This window comes from Coloeus monedula, assembly GCF_965178545.1.
Source record: "Coloeus monedula genome assembly, chromosome: 11".
Classification (NCBI taxonomy): Eukaryota; Metazoa; Chordata; class Aves; order Passeriformes; family Corvidae; genus Coloeus; species Coloeus monedula.
The window spans coordinates 14526315-14547796 of record NC_138791.1 but is presented as its reverse complement, the minus strand read 5'-3'; the positions used below and the strand labels follow the sequence as shown (position 1 = coordinate 14547796).

Sequence of the window (21482 nt, the reverse complement as noted above, 5' to 3'; positions counted from 1 at the left end):
TTACTTCATAATCCATGAATCCATGCTAAACACACTCTCTTATTCTACTCTAAACAAGCAATACATATACAAAATACTTCAAAAAAATACAACTTAAAAATATTAAATACTGTCAGATTTTTCAGAACAATTAGCTGCTGCTAAATTTAACAAAAATATAGTAGGACAAATTTATATTCGATTCATAGTGTGAGAAGAACCCAAACATGTAGTGCTGCAGGGACTGTAATACTTAAGTTATGTATGATACACATCCAAAATACATCACCACAATGACAGAGATAGTTAACAGATCATTTTTCCCAATTGAAATCACAAGTATCACATGTTCTCTCTGAATGCAGGCACTTAACACCAAAAAAACCCGTAGGACTCCCAAAGTGGAGACCTGCAAATGAAAGGTGGTTGTGGGCCCTGGCTGAGGGAGGAAGGACCTTGGTTATACAATTAGATGGAGAATCACAAAAGATCTCACCCAGACTCGGAGAATGGACCCAAGTAACCAGCAAACATCTCTTTCTCTACGGCCAGGATCTGCCCTCCGAGTATACGGTTGTGTGGTGACTTCTCTATTCCAATTCCACAACCTCCTAGAAACCACAATAGATGGACATATCTGTACAGTAACCCTGCTTCTGATTCCTATACCTCAGATTTAAACCCGCACTGATTGGAAACCAAAATGTTTAAGTAACTCCCCACCAGCTCTCAGGACAGCAGCAGCAGGCAAAGCTCACTGTGGTTGCTCACCTTTGCCACCATGCCAAACCCATGGAAGTTAATCAATATACTCAACATAGCTTTTTAATAGCTCAACAGCCCAACACACCATCATCATCTCTTTCCATCATGTACTGTATTCATGGTTTTCACAATCACTACATGAGTCACAGGCACTCTCAGTGTAAGTTTCACAGGTAGCCTTTATTATTATTGCTGAGAGTTTAACCTTATTTTGTATTCATGGATACTAAGGCACAGAGAGAAAAAACAACCTCTGAAAAAAAAAAAACATAAGGGAAGTAGAAGGAAAAAAACTCCACACATCTCTATGCTGATGCTACTTTCACACTGCTGAGTGAGTTCTCTCTGAGCAACAGAGCAGCCCAGACAGGACAGAGAAGCAGCTCCCATCAGCCAGGAGGCTGATAACCACAGGGAGATGAGATAAACCTGTGGAACAGCTGAAATGCCAACAAAAGGTTACACAGCCTAAAAACCACAGCACTTCAGGGTTTCCACGAACAACCTGAAATAACTGTCGCAATGGCTTCCTCAGAGAGCAACCTTTGGGTGCAGCACAAGAACTGCATCTAACATGTCTCTGGGAAGGAGAGAATGGAAATCAAAAGGGAGACAGGCACATCCCGTTGCCCTGAGGAGCATGACACCTGGCACATGATCATCCAGAGTGCAGAGAAATACTCCTGGAGAAAAACACTTTCTGGGAATAGGCCATATAAGTGATCTCAGGTGTTTTACCCACAAGATTCAATGCCTGAACATTGTATCTATCTTTTTTTACATCTTTCACCTCTGAACTGATCTTGACTCATCGAAGGAAGATGCTGATACAACGAAAGTGTAGCCATTCACAGAACAACAGCAGGGATAGTAGCAATGAAGGACTTCAATCACTTGCCTGGCCCCCCAAATGAAAACAGCTGTGATCTGACAGAACAACTCTTCCTTGGCTGGCTGGCGTGCTCCTGCCCCACCATGTCCCCAGCAGTGCTACCACCCTAAGCCAAGGGCCTAAAGCCATTGGACTGCACTGCCAGCCAGCTACTATACCCAGACTGGAAGGAATACCACAATTTGACTTCTGATATCTCATTAGGTTAGATTGCTCTAAAAAACAAACCTGCATGTGGTGTTATGTGTTGGAGTGAAAGCTCCTCTGGACTCAGGCCCAGAGGGAAGCCAAAACATAGGGGTTGAATTAAAACCTTTGGACAAGCTGAAATACATGAAACCACACCAAAGTGAAATAGAAATACAGATTTTTAACTTTGAGTAGAAATATATTATGCTAAGTGCCTTAAACATTAGAAAGCTGTAGCAGAGACCTTAAACACAGTTCTTGCTGCAGCAGTGTTACCATTTCACAGAATTCTTTACTTTAGACAAAATATAGATAGAATTGTACTGTTCACATTTTTTAGATAGAGTGTTCACATAAACAATAAGAGCTGATAGAAACTGTATACGCAAATCTGTGTAACACTGGTGTAAGGCTTACTATTGTTAGAATTAGACCAGGATAGGTTAAGAAAGGAAAACCAGAATCGTGTGTTCATCTTACCGGTCAGTTAACAAATATAATCCACATTTCTGTAAGAAAAAATACATAGAGTACAGAGCATACAGAGTGTATGGAAGAAGAAGCTGCTTCTGCCTGCTGTTTGCTGTTTCTGCTTGCCTTTATCATGTAACCTCCTTCGAACTCTGCCTTCAAGAGAGCTGTGAGACCATGAAATAAAGAACTTAGCAGAACAGCAGCTTCCTCTGCTCTCTTACCCTGGTCTGAGAAGGAAGGGTGTCCCATCAAAAGCTCAACAGTTATGCATACCAACTCTACAAATCAAGCATAATACATATACCAACACTATTGAATAAATTATTAAAATGGAAATTCATAGCTCAAACACGTTTGGATTGCCTAAAAAAGTAGAATTTAATTTTGCATGAATATCTTTTCTAGTCAAATGCATGAAATAGAAAAGAATCAGTTACATACACAAATCTGTCATTTGTATCAATAAAGTATTTTACTAAAAAGGTTCTAATTAATAAGGTTGCATTTAAATTATTTCTGACTACTTGTGATGCAGAGAAAGAAGCCAGCATATGTCCTGCAAAGCACTTTCAGCCTACCTAGTTAAGTAGTTTATCACAAATATGCTTTGGAAGAAATTAATTAGCTCATTACGTTTAACTAATACTTTGTTTAGCTTTCCTTTGACAAAAGTGACATTTTAACAGAGCATATTCTACTACTTTAGAAAACAAAAATCCACATGACAAATTTCAAAGAACACCAAGTACCAGCAACACACACAGCAACATACACAACCAGGAGCTGTAGAATATTTTAAGAGATTAATACTTCTCTGGCAGCAATTAAAAGACCCTAAGAATATCACAAAAAGATACATGGATGGACTGCAAATTTTCAGAATTTATCAATCCCTGAAATCATATCATCAATAAAAAACTTAATTCAGAGTAAACTGACTGTGGTGAATCCAAAGGGTGCTTTTGTTATCACAACAACACACTTCTTGTTTTAAAATAACCATGTTTTTTGAAGATTCAGCAACTTCCTTCTCCTGAGCTATACAGTGTTTAAAAAAAAAATAGATCATTGTCTGGTAATCTATCACCTGACATACTTATCAGCTTTCACATTTCATTTTATAAATTAAGGGACAACTGAGTAAGGATTTCAAAAACGGGAAGGCTGATATAAGGCTTTGAGAACTAGTGCTACACAAAATCACCAAGTCAGCCTTCTTACGTTTCTGAGGCGATTAGTTTGGCAAACTAAGGTCCTTTAATGATGTTCACCCCACCCAAGCCTGTTTTTCTCATTGGAATGACCCCACCTGTTTCCTCTGCACGCCACAGCTCGTGCCAAGATTCTTCATTGTTCAGAACAAGCTTAAGAAATACTAAGAATAACCTCATCATTACTATCTCCTCCTTCTACACTTCTCTTAAGAGTATGAATCTGCCACTGATGTAAGGTTTGTATTAGAGAAGTTTTCACATTTAGAGATCACACTTCTACAGAGTGATACAGAATAGAAACATTATGTTAGTATTTATTACAACTTTTAAAAATACTTTCATACCTTCATTTTGCAGTTCCCTGTTCACTCTGCGCCTTTTAAATTGCAAACAGTACTTACAGAAGAGTTTCAGTTAACTTGGCATAACAAGTCTTAACAGCAGTACAAGCAGCATTAAAACATGCCATGTTTTCATGTCTATGCTCAAGACATAATGCTGCTCCTATTCAGCTCCTGAGCTGCTTCTGCCACCTGTCCATAAGGGCAAACACAATGCTGGTTCCTACCATACAGATGCCAGTTTGTCAGACTTTAGAGACCTCCTCATTTCACAAAGACAACCTTAGGTGTCTGCAGCTATCCACAGCTCTCCATCACTACCATATTACTGACCTCAAGATGGAATATTCAATATGCCACCACTCAGAACTCTGCATCATCTAGTCCTCCCCCATAAATTTATTTTTAGCCATCAGAATCAGTTTAATATGAAATTTTAGAAGGAGTTATTGGACATCTTAAGCTTATATTCAGTGACACGTGAGGAATCTCACTGGCAAGGGGTATACTCGTTCCTGGCTAACAAAAAGGAGTATAGCAACCAGAGCAAGAAGAGCAGATGGCCTTTTCTTCTTCTGGTTCCCAACAGCTCTGGAGACTTATATCCAAAAAACTGTGGGTTTAAAAAAAAAAATTAGTACAGCCACCCACAGAATAACAAGCAAACTATTAAGAATTATGACACAAAACTTATTCAGGTTCTTCTCCGAGTCACTCTTTGTGACACAACTGCAGGATCCAGCAGCAAGGGTAGGGCTATAATCCATAAGGCAATATAACACAAAGCCAAGTGAGAGGGAGAAAGGGTAAGTAGTTCACCCTCTCTGCACAGCCCTTCTCCAGTCTCAAGGAACCAGAAATGAGTATATATTTTCTTGCCAAAGCATTGGATTATTTAAGATGCACGAGAGGTTATCCATTTTTCTCAACACCAGAAGAGGCTCCCTGCCCATACCCAGCCTGTATCCTTATAAACACCAAGCCAATCCGTAGGTGCACTGACCTAGAGAAAAGAGACCATGTACAAATACATGCACACTTGGGGAGGAAGGACTAGTTCAGAAGATGCTTTGTCCATCATGTTTATTAGGAGTTGGTCAGAAAATACCTGATGAATTTCTTCAGAAAAAAGAGCTGAATTCCAAAAAACCTCCTACCCAAATACTGGCATGAAATTGTTTGAGGTTAATTTCTAGTCTTGAGGCAAGCATGGAAAAGCAGAACTGCCAACCACCCCCAGTCAGGCTTGGAGGAAGTAACTGAGCACTTGAACTGGCATAGCACTTCACATTTTCTTAGTCCTCTCTAAACACTGGCCAACCAACACAAGAGCTTCCCCACATAGTTTATATACAAAACCACTGGACTAGTAAAACAAATACAAACTGATAATTCTGAAAATAAATAAATAAGCTTACTGGGTATTAGAAGTTTACTACATTTTACAAATTTCACTGTAAGTTTAGCTTTCAGCTTCAGTTCAGAATTCACACTGTACTAGAACCCATGTAAAAATAATCTGTGTAAATACACAAAGAAATAACACAGAGACAAACACACTACACATATTGGCTGTGAAATACACTAGATGTCATTCTGAAACTGAACTGTAGCTATGCAGCATTTCAAGAAAGCATTAAAACATTTAAAATAACAAGATCTATACGTAACTGCTTTACAATGTATATAAAATTATTAAATACAGGTTATGTTCTTTGACATTTTTTATAATGTAATGATCTATGTACCATCAATTTAAAAAAAAAAATTGCCAGGCTTAATCCTGATTTAACCTCACCCTTAATTATTAAAAATAGTTAAGCACTTACCATAATGTGATTGAAATGCCTGTGGTTTTACGACCTGATTACAGTGGTTACACATCACCAAATAGAAATCATCATGAGCCGGGCAAAGACCAAATATTGGCATATCTAAAAACAAAAAGACAAAATGGCATCTCTCAGCTGCTGACAATTATAGAAAAACAGTTTAATTACAGAGCCATGACACTAGTGTTGAATCATAATTTTAGAGACATTTGTATCAAATTTGAAAATGAGGAGAAAAGAGCATATAATGCAATAGATAATTTTGTGCTGGAGTATTACAAAAGCAAAAATCTTCCTACAAAGAAAAATGTAAAATGAGTGATTACTTGTAGAAAACATCTATTAGAAAACTGATTTAGGACTGATTATTTTATACCAGATGCAAGAATGCAATAAAAAAAGACTGACTTCAATTGAGACAAACACAACAGAAGTGGGGATGTTTTATGTATTCTGAAAAGGGGTTCGGATTTTATTCCAGTGTCATTAAATGAATTCAAAAGTGAACTTCATTTGCTATCAATTTTTTAAAAACCATTTTAAACACACAGTCATTTACCAGGCAGAATTATATGCCTAATGGTTTTATTTGTTTAACAGTGCATTATAGTCCAGCCATCTGGTGCCAGAGATCTGTGTAACAGCTATACAGGAGAGAGAACTAGAGATAACAGTCTGTCAGAGCACGTGTGGATTGCAGAGATAAAAGACATACTTGGAGACTTTTACTAATAAAATTAGTTTCTACGATTTTGTTTTTAAGAATACAGTTTGTTAAGAATATATTTAACAGTTATAATTGCATTCAGAGACTACTGGAGTAATAAATACAGCATTTACTACACAACTTAAAGGTATAGTACATTTATATAACAAAATGTTATTCAATCATTAAAAGACAAAAAAAGGAAACTGCAAACATAATATGTGGTTAAGGGATCTGTAACACTATTTAAAGGTTAAAAATTGACATAAGCAAACTTACTTTCTTATAAAAACCCTCAAATAATAGATTTGTCTCAACAGTAACTATTTTCTAAGTTAAACTTATTTACTCCTGCGCTAGAACTGACCCCAGAGTTTTGTTTTACAGCTACTAATTTGCCTATGTATACTTTTAGCAACATCCACTGTTTTGTTCATTGATAGAAAAGCAATTATGAAATAAATTGTGTTGCACATTGAGTGTGCCATAACACTAGGCAACCACTGGCAGAAAGACACTATCAGCCCTGTCCACTTTGTTTCTCACAGACAGAGAACATATCCACACCAAAACTACTCCCAGAACTAGTATGTACCTTCATCATAAAAAATTAAATACTTTCTTTTAAAATACATAAGGTCTATCCCACATGTTCCAAAAATCTTACTAGTGCTACATCAAAATTAAGCATGACACCTGCAATAACAGCCCTAACTGGATTTTGCAGTTGGATGCAAATGCAATGACCGAAGACATCTGACTTGACTGAGAGAGATCCCAGCCACCTTCACCTAAGTCACAGGCACCTTTTTGCAACTGAGGTTACATCAAATAAACATATAATCTGATTTGCACTTCTTTAAGTGGCAACTCTTGCTTATTTATTTATATGATATGTATTGAAAAAAATATTAAAACCTCTGGCACAACCAACTACTGCAAACTAGGTGAAACTAGTAAATATATGCTGAGGAGGGAAAATCAGATAGGAAAAAATAAACTATTTTTCGATATCTACTTTCTGTGATGTAATATTAAGCTACGTAAGAAAACAAGTATAAGCTTAAATTTCACTGCTAATATTTCATGCAAGAATATCATCTTTGGATATGCCATGTATCAAAGTTTATACACACAAGCAAATACTCCAGGGTCACTTCCACCTGAGTACCAATAGACCAGGATGAATGGGACAGCGACAGCATACACTGCCTGATATTTACGTTGTCAATAGCCCAGAGAGGCTACTCCTGTGTGATGCCTAGGGAACTGTAAATCCACACCCTGGAACCCGTTCCTATAGCTGTACCTTTCAGACTGGATTGTCAGCCTCTACACCAACTTGTACTGAATGCAGGGGGAATCGGTAACAGGAGAGAAGGATTGCAAGATAAAGCGCTCCTTCACACCAATGACAGACACCACATCCATGTACCATCACTCTGAGAAACCTTCTAGGAATATTTGCTGGCAATACAGAACTACAATTTTAAATGGCAACTGAGACAAATTGACAGAAATTGACGTAAACGAAAGTGCTTTCCTATTTCAGTTTGAGGATCCCAAGAAATCTGAATAATTTACAAAGGTCCTTTACACTGTGAAAACACCTTCAGTTTTAAAATCTTAGCTCCAAGTGACAGAAAGCAATGACAGAATACCAGGAAATACACAAACTCACAAAGGACCATTCTAAGAGTAAAACCGCTTGACACTGAGAAAAGTTATTTGCTGCATACCCAAAATCACAACCTGATTTCAAAGGAAGTCGTGCACAAGACTCCAGCCAGATCATACAAATCAGTGTAAGATCTTGTAACCCACAGTGGTCTCCTACAGCACTGATATTAGAGCAACATCTCGACACAACTGTAGCAACCCAGAGTACCGAGAGTATTTCTCTGCCTGTTTTGAAGGGTTTTTACCCCCCTGAGCAACACTGTTTTGACTTCCAACCTTGTACAAAATTACCAACGATCAGACAAGAACTAAAAAATACAGTGGTGTGAATTAGGTGATAGACTACTATGTAAGATTGTCACAGGGTGAAAAATTTAGAGGTTTTGGGCTTCTCTTTGTAGTAAATAGATAAGAGCAAAAAAATATCAAAATGGAGGATTGTTGTTGTTCTCCAAACCCTCTTCTTCTACTACTACTCCATATTCTGCAGTACAAGTAATTTGGGACAATTGGATAAAGAATTGCACAGTTCCTGGCCGTGTTACTGAATAATTGGTAGGAAAGTAAAAATAATATATGTTTCTAGTAACCATTGGTTAAATTCTCTTTAAAAGGCTGTGTAAATCTTGATAATTTGACTTCTCTCCTGCTTTCTGTGCTCTATGTTATGCCTGGGTCACACTAGTGGCTCTGTTCCTCTGATAAAACTTAATAAACAACTATCTGGCAGCGCTGAAACTCAAGGAAAAGTCTGGGTTTATTCTTTGAAACTCCTTGCAAGGACTTGAAAATATTCTCCCCCATCAGGAGGGATTTGATTTACGGCATGGTTTAGTGTCACATAACTAGTAGGGGAGTAGCAAAGTTTAGAGGCCTAAATGCAATTTAAAAATGGCGCTGGGAACTGTAAGGAGTGTGACCCAACCAAGATCAGTTAAGGCAACTGGAAGAAACCCGAGTCCACACTTCCCAACTCAGGAGCCTCATTCTTAGGCAGGTAAGCTCTCATCTTTAATGTGCCTCACTGTCAATTAGTTGAGCAGGGGAAGAGTAGGTTTCAGGGAAATCTTGCTTCTCTTTCTGTGTTACAACAGGACAAACACGTACGTGATACTGTTAGAGGAATGACAAATTAGACCATGCAAATTTTAGAGAACAACATACAGAACAGTTTAACAAAACTTACATAGTAAGTATGTACCAGGAGTAGGTGATGGATGCCTAATTTTTCTGTCCCATCAGCCACTTATGAAAGTTCACATATATCATGCAGTTGATGTTCTAACATCTAATACTTTATACCTAATCCACTACATGACATTCCTATTTAAAAGTCTAATGAAGTTTATAGTATTTCACCAGTGTCATCCAAATGCACTGTTAGTCTTGGTTTGAAGATGACTTTGTGAAATACTTCACTATGTAAAGCCTGTGCCTCTCAAGGAAGAGCCTGGCAACTGTGATTCATATGCTCCTCTTTCAAAGCTGGGCATCTGGGAATATTTTTCAAGGTCACACTAAAAATTTAAATCAGGACTTAAACTTTCCATGTATTTTTCCATAAATACAGTATTCATTGTATCAACATACAGATACTATTATAAGACCTGTTAGTTACATTAATTCTATTAACACCAGAAAGTAAAAAAACTTCATTTACCTCCATAATAGGAAGCCACTGGACATTGTGACCTCCAGAATTCACTTCTCCTTTCAAATGTAACTGAGTTTTTAAAAAGTAACTTTAAATGATGCATTACTGGACTCTATCAAGACTAGAACAAGCCCATGCCATACACAGTTCTGAGATAACTGCATCACTTGTTGAGCATGTAATAAGGAAAATGCTTCTTACTTGAAAAAGGTCAGTGTAGCATCATTTTCTAACAAAAAAAGAAAAAGCAATAATAGATAATTTGGCATATTGTACATCAAGTTAAATGGAGCTCAGCACACCTCATCTGGAAAACTTTCTTACACTGATCTGCCATCTCTTTTTCTCTGAAACACAATGCAGAAACACACAAATGATTGAATAATTTCTTAGTTTTTCTAGCACTCTCTTTCAGGACAGCTACACTAAAAGTCATTCTCGTGCTCATTAACTGTGCCTGTGTACTCTTAATCTCTCAATTCTATTACTTAACATCACACAGAAGACATAAAACAGGCTAAAACCACCTCAGGGAACCAGCACCTTGCATTTATTTAGCCACTAGATTTCAGTGACTACTATAGCTACCTATTTCAATAGGATTTTTCTTTTTTAAGTCCCCAAATTTATCAAATTTCCTACAAGTCTTGTTGTTTCTTTTCAGACTGGGGCCATTGCACAATCCATCTATCCTAGTATCTAATAAGACAACATCCCTTCTAGAAATGAAATTAAATTCAACAAAAAAAGTGAGGTTAAGATCTTCTCCAGGACAGCAACTGCTGGAGGAAGAGAGTAAAGGGAGCCTGTGTGCAGAGACCAGAACACCCGTTTCCTATTTCCCAGAAGGCTGCTTACTGCAAGTCAAAGAAGGAGGAGAGTGAAAACTGAATCAGAGGAAGAGAAAGCAAAACTACCAAGGGCAGAAGTGAAAGGGCAAAGAACAAACTATCAAGGTTATGACAAAAGAATAGAAAACTTGATCAAAAAAGCAAAAGGAGTATGTAAAAGCTCTGCAGGAATATTTTTAAGCCAGAACACTGATAATGCTCTTTCTCTCCTTCCCACTCTCAGCATAAACATCTGCTTATTAAGATTAGTTTTTGAAGTCCAAGCCTGATTTATGACAAACATATACATACTACTCACCACTAAGTGTAATTTTACAATGGACATTGTAGGCTGATGCCTGATGTGAACAGTAGAAAGTTTTGGCTACAAAGATTCCACAGAACAGCATAACATGCCTTCAGCACTACACCAACCTGGTTATACTTCCAGAAAAATTTTAATCACTATAGTTAATATTAAATGCATTAAAACCACAGTGCCCTACACTATTAAATTTATACTCACAGCCCAGATATAACTCCCTATTATCTTTACAACCTCCCAAACACAGCTTTTTTTTTTTTTTTTTTTCTTTTTTCTTCTCTGGAGTCTGATCCAAATCCACCTTAAGTAGATGCACCAACTTTTATCAATTCACTAGGTTTTCCATTAAGACATAAGGGAACTGTTTCAGAAGTACTATATAAGGAAATTGCAAATAGATCCCATTATTTTGGAATGCTGCCACAATCTGGATTGTTTGAACTATTTACTTCATGGACCAAGTAAGTTCAAATAATGTCCACCAACAGCTATCTTAAATACATTTGCTCTGTACTAGCTGGGTTTTTTCTTCTAGTTAGAAGGTAATTAGTCTTGATCATACTAAGGTAAAAAATATGCAAGTACACCTTGTTTTAACTTAACTGGTAGATCTCTTTCTCTACAGGCACACTTTTAGTAGAACTTTTAAGATAACACAACTCTCCATTAACATCTAAAAAATTTTGAAAAGGGGAGAAAACACCACAGTTGTAGTAACAAAATAGCTGACATCTTAAAGGAAAAGAAACTTTGTGATAACTCCCATAATTTGCTTGTAACACGTGTCTCAGGTACTGTCAGATCTGATAAAGTAATAAAAATATTTCTATTGTTTTACCCTTTATGGCTGTGGTAAACATGTCATTTATTATCTAAAAGCAGACAAAACCTCCCAAATTACTATTTTTAAGGGCTTGTGACCTTGAGGGAGAGGCACAAGGAGGGAGAAGGAAGATGACTAACCTGCACTGAGGACCACATGAAACAGATTGTACCAAAACCAGGCAAATTTCAGACAAAGTTCAGCTCTGTTACCACCAGACTAATAACTTGCAGTCAGCCCAAAAAGCTAAACTTCTGCCAAGAAATCTGCACAGCAGGTAAGTCCTGCTGAATCTATTGCTGACATTAATAGTCAATAACAGGTAATCTTCAGGCACAAGGAGAATCTTGATTGCAAACTGAGGCAGCTACAAACAGCACTGCAACGTATCTTAATTAACCTGGTTATCTTAAGTAAAGCTCCCATCTATTCAAAGTAATATAGGCCCTTATTTGAACTGATATGAATGTTTTATTAAAAAAACTAAGCACTCCAAGTTAGGACCTCAAAACTTCCCTTTCATACACATATACTTCACTTTCTGCAACTAAACCATTATTTTCTAAACAATATTTTCCAAACTATTTTGGAGAAACACTCAAGTGCTTATCATTCACAAACACATGTGGTTTTGTATACTTATCAATGCTGAAGTAAAATTAAACTACTGCACTTTTTTTACTGTGTACCATGCAAGAGGATAAAAAGAGTATTTCTAAACAGATATTGTGAACAAAATAATTAAACCCATATAGGAATTAGAGTGCTCTGGTTTTCACAAGTTTTGAACCAAAATAAGAGATTCTAGTAAAACATACATACTTCAGGGTTTTCAGCAAAATTTCAAGTAATGAACACTTAGGTACTACTAGAACACAAGTATTTTATGAACCATATGTGCAGGCCTAACGAATTTGTGCCTGCAAAGAACATACATATAATCAAACAAACCTAACATAAAATGATCAAATCTACACACAGAAACACTGTTTTAAAAAATCTCTCCTGTAAGGTTTATGCTCATGTTGCCTCAGATACAGAATAGCCTTTTAATACAAAATAAAACAAACCAAACGCACATTCCCATATCTGAGCTGTTTCAGGTAACTTCAGAGGGAAGCATTGCTGAAGTATTTTCTTCTAGGTTACCCATTTTTAAAATTCCTTGCCAACTCCGCTCTGTACATTAAGTAACTTACATTTCCTGTACATACAGCTTTGGAAGTCCAGCTGCTTGAGGGGACATTTGAAAGGCAGCACTCTTCTTGGGTTCTGAGCACAAGTGCATGAACTTTGTTTCACTGAGTAGTTGCTGATTGATCAGCTGAAGGAAGGAACAGCTGAAGACTCGATTAACTGTTTTTACTGTGTTTTCCACTTCGGCAAATAACCCGGCGTCTTATTGAATACTCAAACCTCAAAGTTTTGGCTCAGAGAAATGACTTTCAGTTCAAGACCAAAACACCACACAATCTGGTTTAACTAGACACAGGAGCTGCATTATGAGATTTGATCACTGTCATAAGTCTCTACTACTGTTAGAACGCTTTCATCATCTCTAAAAGACGAGTCCTTTCTGTTTGGTCGCCTTTCAAAACTCATGACAGTCTGTATTTCCAAAGCTACAGCTCTGTAGATTTTACTTTTTGCTTTTCCCAAATTCAACTCAGATTGTCACCTGGTGAAAGGGCAAAGGATGACCCACCTCTTTTCCAGAGGTTGTGTTGCATTCCCAAAACCCCATCCCCTGCACCACCCCCTCAAGCTTCACTTCCAGCAAAAAGGTTTGCTGCGGGCAGCAACACTCCTCTGTGCACACACAGGTGGCAAATCCAAGAGCCATCCTTGTGCAAGGCTACGGGCACAGCAATTACCCCAGAGCCCTTCCTCCCTCCCTCTGTGAGGACGCAGAATGAAACACCTAATTTTAGTTCTCTAAAATTTAACAGTTCTGGGAAATGTTTGTATTGTACCCAAGGATAAAAACTGAGCAGCAGATACCAAAGAGAAGTGTGTCATGCACACCTGTGCCTGTAGCCTAGTGCATAGCTGGGAGTTCTAATTTTAGGCTCCCAAGATTTCAGTGTTCCTGTAATTATATATAAAGCATATTAAAGTAGACATTTAAGTATTTAGTTAAAATTCTTTGTATATGAATTCAACTACACACAATTTTTTGGAAAAATATAACACAAAACATGTCAAATTGTTCATTCAAACTATTAAACAGATTTTCTACGTTTATTGTACAGAATAATACATAATTTCAGTGAACAAGCTTACAGAAGATTGTCTATAGAAAGACTGATGAGTAAATTTCTCAATGAAACGCAAGTAGCTTATTTTAATCTGCTGAAAAGCTTTATAAGTCTCCCTACACACATTGTATCCTGTTACATCAATTTTTCATCAGCAATTTGAATTAAGTCAGTCATCTGCAAAAACCATTCCCATTTACTTTTTAATGAGTTTTCAGACCTAAAGACATCTCTAATTTCTCCAACCAATTTGTATATTACACAAATGTTGAACACAATTTGTCTGTAAGATATCTTCATTCAAAGTCATGCATTATTTTTAGGTGGGATGATCTCATCATGCCACTGCTGTATTTTGGGAAAGCCAACAAACTATTATTTATGCTTTTCTGTTAAAAAAACCCAAGCCAATTCTAAAGTAGCTTAAGGGACCCTCAAAAATGAATTGAGTTTTGCAATTATGACACAAAAATGAAACTGAATTCAGAGAACAAAAACCCTATAATTTGCACAGTAAAATTAAAATCTGGACTAAGCTAATATGAAAGGGTACACAGAAACACTTCAGTTATTATGCAGAAAACCTATTATGAGGTAGGAGGAAAGTTCTGGATAAGCTACTAGCCAAACACAGCCTCAATTAAACTGAAATAAATTATCCATAGAATATTCTAAAATGTATCTTAAGTCACATAGCCTGAAGCACACTACAATTATGAACTGTTTTAACATCAACAGGTTCAGTACTTTACTCCTGTTTTACACACAGCATTCCATATTCTCTGCAGCAGCTGTGCTTCCGGAGTAGGAAAAAGGAAGTTTGTTTTATTTAAACCTAAACTCACAGTTTAGCTAAAACTGCTAATCACAGGGAAAGTATCTTGGTACAACATGACTGCAAATGGTGAACACGTTCCAGGCTTCTCAGCCTCTCCCATCTCCTACCTAGACACGCTTTTAAGGGAAAAAACCCCTGGCATGTGTGTGGCATTTTTGCCACTTTCCTGTGTGACTGTCCGTATCCAGCCATGCAACTGGGCGCTGGCTGTAACTCAGTAACTGAGGAAGCAGAGCAGTAACAGCCACTCAGATTTACATATTTTCTTACTAAATGGGAACTGAAGGAATACAATGTGTCCATGACTACATCTTTCGTGATAGGAGAACACACCAAAATCTAGCAACAATAAAGTGCACCTTTTTCCCTGCTACCTGGGACATGCACAGCACTCATCTTTCCACCTCCTCCCCCTCTTCCCTGCTTAGCCACAGCCTCAGCTCCCCTGTGACAGCAGCACGGTGTTAATTCTTTAATTGTGCAAACACAACACATCTTTGTGCAATGAACAATCCAGCCACTTTTCACATTGTGCACCTGATACCTGAGAGAGCAAATCAGCATATTCAAAAAATAATTTAAAAAAAATGAGTAAGGAAAAGAATACACAGGACCTGTCAACTGAATTGTATATCAATATTTTCTTTCATAAGGCAAGCTAACTACCTAAAACCACCCCACCCCTGCCACTCCCATTCTCCATGCACTGCAATATCCACCTCAAAAATATGACTCTTTCAATCATGCCTAATATAGCCATAAGGAAACTGATGCCTGTTGATTTTCACATACCAGCTTACACTTCCTCACTCATCTCATTAGTTTTTCCATTAAAATTTACTTCCTTTGCTTAGCAGATTTACTGAGAGTTGATTTGATACAATAAAAAAAATAGTGTGAGTTGTGCAGCAACAGGCATATAAACATACTATAGCAAAAAAACCCCAACAGCACAGTGATATTTAATATGACTAAAAGAAAGTGGAAAATAAAAGTGTTTTTGTTATTATAATGCAGTAAAAGGGCTAACCTGCTTATTATGTATTTGAACACACATGTAGTTACACAAAGTATCTTGAACTTGGCTATTGCATACCTTTAGACATACAAATATGACTATTTCAATTATTTAGCTAAGGAACTGGTAAATCTTGAGTCTTTACTTCTTACAGTTGATATATTCCAGCACATACAGAGCTACTGTCATCAGAGCTTTCCTTCCAAGAGGGGACTCACTTGTTCAGAAGGGTTAGGCTTTAAACCAGTGCTAGCTGTCCTCTGACACGCAGTCATACAAACTAAATAAGCAAGCAGGGAAGAAAAAGCAGGCTACCTATTCACAGAATAAGGTCAGTAATTTCACTGCTGGCTATTTGTGATACAACACAAATACAGCTCAGCCTAAAAAAAATCTTCGGGGAAGTGAATTTTTTTTTATTGGTATGGAATTTTGACAACTTCTAAAGAAATTTAGGTCTTGCCTTTGCATGTCACCTCCCCTTTAGAATAAACCCATCGCTATCCGTATTCCAAGATGTATTTCTTCACTGTTAAGAGAGATTCACCTTATTTTCAGAGCCCACCTTCACAAAATCCTCCAAAATTCCATCTCTAAATGCTACACATAAAATACATGATATGTGTGTTACAGGGGAAAAAAAAAAGACTTTGAAAACACTGGGTGAACAAATCTGCACCAGGTATTATTCTTCCATATCTGGCACTAGCTCTCTGCTACCGAAATCATGCATTTCACTCTTCAACAGAAACGGGCTGGGAAGGACTGCAACTTTTAATATTTTTAAATTAAGATGTATTTAAAAATTAAGATTACTTAGATCATATTACACATGCAGAAGATCTGAAAGGACTGACATGTTTTAAAGTAGTTTTTCTACTACTTTCATGGTTTGGGCCTCTTCAACGTAACTGAAACACCAGCCCACTTGTGATGTACACAGAAGGTAACACCTTCAGCAGAACAAAACAAAAGGAAAGGAGAAAAGAATATGCTCAGACTACTTAATATTTTGTTTTAGTTGGTTTGGTCCAACTCACATTTTTGACAGATACTTCTAAGACTACTTCCCTCCTCTGGTCTCTCTGCTCCCCCAGGAACCCCCCCAGACCTCAAGTGGTGGTCCTGATGCATTGTGTTACAAGATGAGGCCTATTTGCAAAGGAGAAGTCACAGAAGACATATGGGGTCAGTATTAAGGAACAAGCACAACAAAGAACACAGAGTTGGTATTTCAAAAACACACAGAAAAGGACATTTCAGAGCACCAGTTAACTGCCCCTGGATGACTCAGTAAGATTAAACAGACAACAGAAAACTGAAAGGTAAACAGGATCCTTTGATATTTTAGCAAATTTGTAGAGTTTACCACCCTTCAGTACACTGAAAACAAATAGCACATCCACCTTCCTAAAGCAGACAAAAGATAACTACTGCAAACGTATCCAGAATAACAAAACCATGGTTTACAACAGAAGCAGATCCTCTGCCAGGCACAACAGTTGCACACACATGACTTTCAGGACCTAGGCTGGGATCTTCAGCTCAAACTCTCTGGGAGACTAAGGCAATCTCTACTGCTGCCTATCCAGGGTAGGCAGGAAGCCAAAGCTGCTGCCGCCAAACTTGTTGAGCCAGTCCTCCCAACACTGGCCCACAATGCACTGCTTTGTGTTTGGAAATTGCTCAAAAGCTTTTGCTTCCAGCAACAGTGTGGAGCACTTGGGGAAAAATGCCAAAGGAGCCCAGGAAAGGCTACTGCCAGGCCACCATAACAGTGCGGACACCCCAAATGCTCCCATGAGTCGGCGACATCACCCAGAGCCACTGTGATGATGAACACCACCACACTTCCTGCAAGACCTCTGCAAGAAGTCATGACACTTCTCACACAAGTGCAGGAAAAGTCTTGGAGGGATTAAATTATAAATAAAACTGCTGATGCTGCACCTTACCATCATGTCTTCCTATTTCACACTGAAGAGCACCATCTATCCAGGCTGTGATTTTGGCCCTTTCCTGGGATAGGGACCTTTCTTCACATTGTTGTGGTTATCCACGACAATTTGGGATGGCATCAGCAGGACAGAGAATTGCAGTGTTGCACAGAGAACCCCTTTTGCATCCCAAGCAGTTGTAAACAAGGCTCAGATGAGACATGTTCACAGCACACTGAAGATTTTACTCCTGTGCTCTACTCTGAGGATAAAAGTAGTATTCTTATCTCCAAGGCTATCAAGCTAACACTTCAGATCATTAAATTCAGGCCACAAAAACAAGAAAAGAAACTTACAGGTTTTATTCTAGTAAATGACACAGTGGTCTGTGCCCCTACATTTCAGGGCACAAGGTGGGAGTCAGGCAGAACCAAAAAGAAATTTCCCACACAAGGACTGATGTGTTTAAGACTTCTCCAAACACCTCATGGAAATAGTGGTGCTGAAAGAGCCAGGCACAGTCAGCTGGCTGTTAAAGCAGGTTCTACAGAAGAAATATCAGACAAGAAGAGGGTTCTGCCCAGCCTACATACAAACCATAATCAAACCATATCAGGTTCCTCTCAGACATTAATATTTCCCCTAGAATCTCACAACACAGCTGGTAGTAAAAGTCCTCCTTCAATCACTTGGCCACAAAAAGTCACAACCCTGTATTTAGGACAAAAATTTGCAATCTATTATATACGCACATATTACACTGCCTTTGGTAGGCAACACAGATATACTAAATTTGGCTCAAAACTTCTCCTCTATAAATTACAAACTACAACGTGGAACAGAAGCTCCTTAACAAGCAGGATTTCTAGACAGCTGATTTGAGTAACACAACTTCACAGAAATGAAAAACAAAATTGCTTTTGGGAATTCATCTTTAAGTATTTTTATGAAGTAAATGCTGCCTATTGGGAAACTAATTTAGGTCTTTCCTCTCAAACACTTCCATTTAGTACCAGTGAGAGCAGGACAATTGCCATCTCTCTTAGCAGAGCAGAACAGACAACAAAGAATGTGTTCTATGTTTTAAAAAACAAATAATCTGAACATCTGTGTTGGTTTTGCATGGCCTAGTTTTTGGATTGGGGGGGCACAGAGGTGGCTTCTGTGAGAAGCTGCTGGAAGCTTCCACCATGTCCAGCAGAGCCAATCCCTGATGGCTCTGAAGATGAACGTGCTGCTGGCCAAAGCTGGGCCAGTTAGAGATGATGGGAATGCCTCTGTGATAACATACTTAAGAGGAAAATCAAAACAACTGGGGGCACAGTTCTTTCCTAGCCAGGGAAGAGGAGGAGGTGAGAGCATGTGAGGGAAACAACATGGAGACACCAAGGTCAGTGGAGAAGGAGGGGCAGGAGGTGCTCCAGGCTCCGGAGTCAAGATTTCTCTGCAGGCCCTGGTGAGGACCATGGTGAAGCAGCTGTGCCCCTGCAGCCCGTGGGGATCCATTGGGGATGCAGAGATCCATCCACAGCCCGTGGGGATCCATGGGGGATGCAGAGATCCATCCACAGCCCATGGGGATCCCCGGGGGATGCAGAGATCCATCCACAGCCCATGGGGATCCACGGGGGATGCAGAGATCCATCCACAGCCCCTGGGGAGCCACGGGGGATGCAGAGATCCATCCACAGCCCCTGGGGATCCATGGGGGATGCAGAGATCCATCCACAGCCCATGGGGATCCACGGGGGATGCAGAGATCCATCCACAGCCCGTGGGGATCCATGGGGGATGCAGAGATCCATCCACAGCCCCTGGGGGAGGTGTCTGTGCCAGAGCAGGTGGATGCCTGGAGCAGGCTGTGATCCAGTGGGAGACCCAGTGGAGAGAGGGGGCCCCTGCTTCCAGGCTGGAGCAGCCTGGCCTTGGAGGACTGCACCCCGTGAAGAGTGACCCACACTGCAGCAGTTCTGGGAGGACTGTGTGCCCGTGGGAGGAACTCACGTTTCAGCAGTTTGGGGAGGACTGCTGCTCGTGGGATTTGGAGCCACGCTGGAGAAGTTCACAGGGAACTGTCTGCTGTGGGAGGGACCCCACAGTCTCACAGGGGAAGGACTCCCCTCCCTGAGCAGCAGAAGAAAACCTCGGGTGATGAACTGGCCAAACCCCCATGCCCTGTCTCCCTGCACTGTTGGTGGGAAGGAGGGATAGGTTGGGGAAAGAAAAGGTGCTTTTAAGGGCTTATTTAACTTCTCATTATCCTCCTCTGATTTTGTTAGTAATAAATTCACCTTGTACGTCTATGTTGAGCCTGTTTTGCCCTTGGAGAGTGTTTTCTCCCAGTCCTTATCTCAACTCATGAAGCCTTCATTAAATTTTTCTCTCCTCTGCCCAGTTGTAACGGGGTGGGGGGGGGCGGGTGAGCAGCTGTCATGGGTGCCTGGAGTTTAGCCAGTGTTAAACCACAACAACATTCTAAATCCCAAAATTATATTCCTTATAAACCAAAGCCTAGAAAAGCTTTCTAGATGTCAGAGGCAAGTTAAACTCCTTTAATACATTTCTAGAGTCATTCTAATTGAACAGGAATGAAACAGATGATTTTAGCATTTCCTGTGAAAAGTGGGGAAATTCTTTGGAAATTGTATTATTTTGAAAAGTGCTTTCCAAATTGTTTTACATGGCTGTCTCAATAATCCAACACCCACACTGTCTGACTGTTCGGAACACTTTCTATTCCTTTAACATATCCATCAAAAATACTGCCTGTTAACCCAAATCTTTGCAGCATTTGAGGCTTCTAGGTATTCCAAACAACTACAGATTTGTTCTGAGGGGATAAAAAGAGTATTTGGTATGGAACACATTTATGTATACTGTATAAATTATGCTTCTTTCTCCTTTTGGCATCATTTGCAACAGCCCTCCAGTAAGAGATAAAGATAAATGATGCTGTAAGTCTTGTTCAGCAGAGTAACCCAAACTCAAATGGTATTTTCTCCAGTTCACAAAGTTACTAGGAACCACCTCAGGAATGTTAGAAAAACTTCTGATTTCTATTACCTGGCCTCCTGAAATAACTAATTACAAAAAAAGGAATTTAAAAAAAAACCCAACTAACTAATAATAACAACTAGTTCTTACTTGTTTAGTTTTCACAATACACCACTTACAACTGATCCTGATTTACACTGCGGTTATTCACTGACACAACATCTTTAACACTCAAACATAAACAAGATATAAGATCTATTATGCTATATAGTCTTGTAGGCAGACGTGTAAAAATCAGATCAGATTCACTCTGAAAAGATACATAATCAAGCACAGTCCAATGGATTCTAGATTTTCAGACCAAACACATGATGGAAAAATTCAGGTTCCCCTTTAACCAGCCATCACCTTGTTTTGGAAACAACTTTACGGCTAGACTGCAACTATTATTTCACAAGTGTTTCACTGAGCAGCGACAGAAGAGCTACTTAACCCAGCATTACTAGGAGGGAAAAAAAAAAAGATTGCAGAACCACACCCTAGGTGTAAACTGATACAGATTTTCCTCTGTAGTTTTGCCTGAAACAATAGCCAGAGGGTGTAATTTAGGGTATATACACCTTGACAAAGCCATGGCTATAATACCTAGGGACTGACAATTAAATGTTTGCATACTGAAGTACCTTTGGTGTCTGATCACGAGGTTGCAGTGAACATGGCTGTGTCCTCTCTC

The 21482-nt window shown here is 38.9% G+C and overlaps 1 protein-coding gene across 4 annotated transcripts in view; it reads right to left on the bottom strand.

The window, feature by feature from the left end:
• Nucleotides 1-21482, bottom strand: part of ATXN7 (ataxin 7) — an 88447-nt gene that overhangs the window by 31694 nt on the left and 35271 nt on the right. For all 4 annotated transcript variants that reach the window (XM_082289111.1, XM_082289110.1, XM_082289112.1 and 1 more), the window contains one exon: nt 5684-5788. In XM_082289111.1, coding sequence (XP_082145237.1) covers nt 5684-5788 — 105 coding nt within the window. The remainder of the gene's footprint in view (nt 1-5683; nt 5789-21482) is intronic.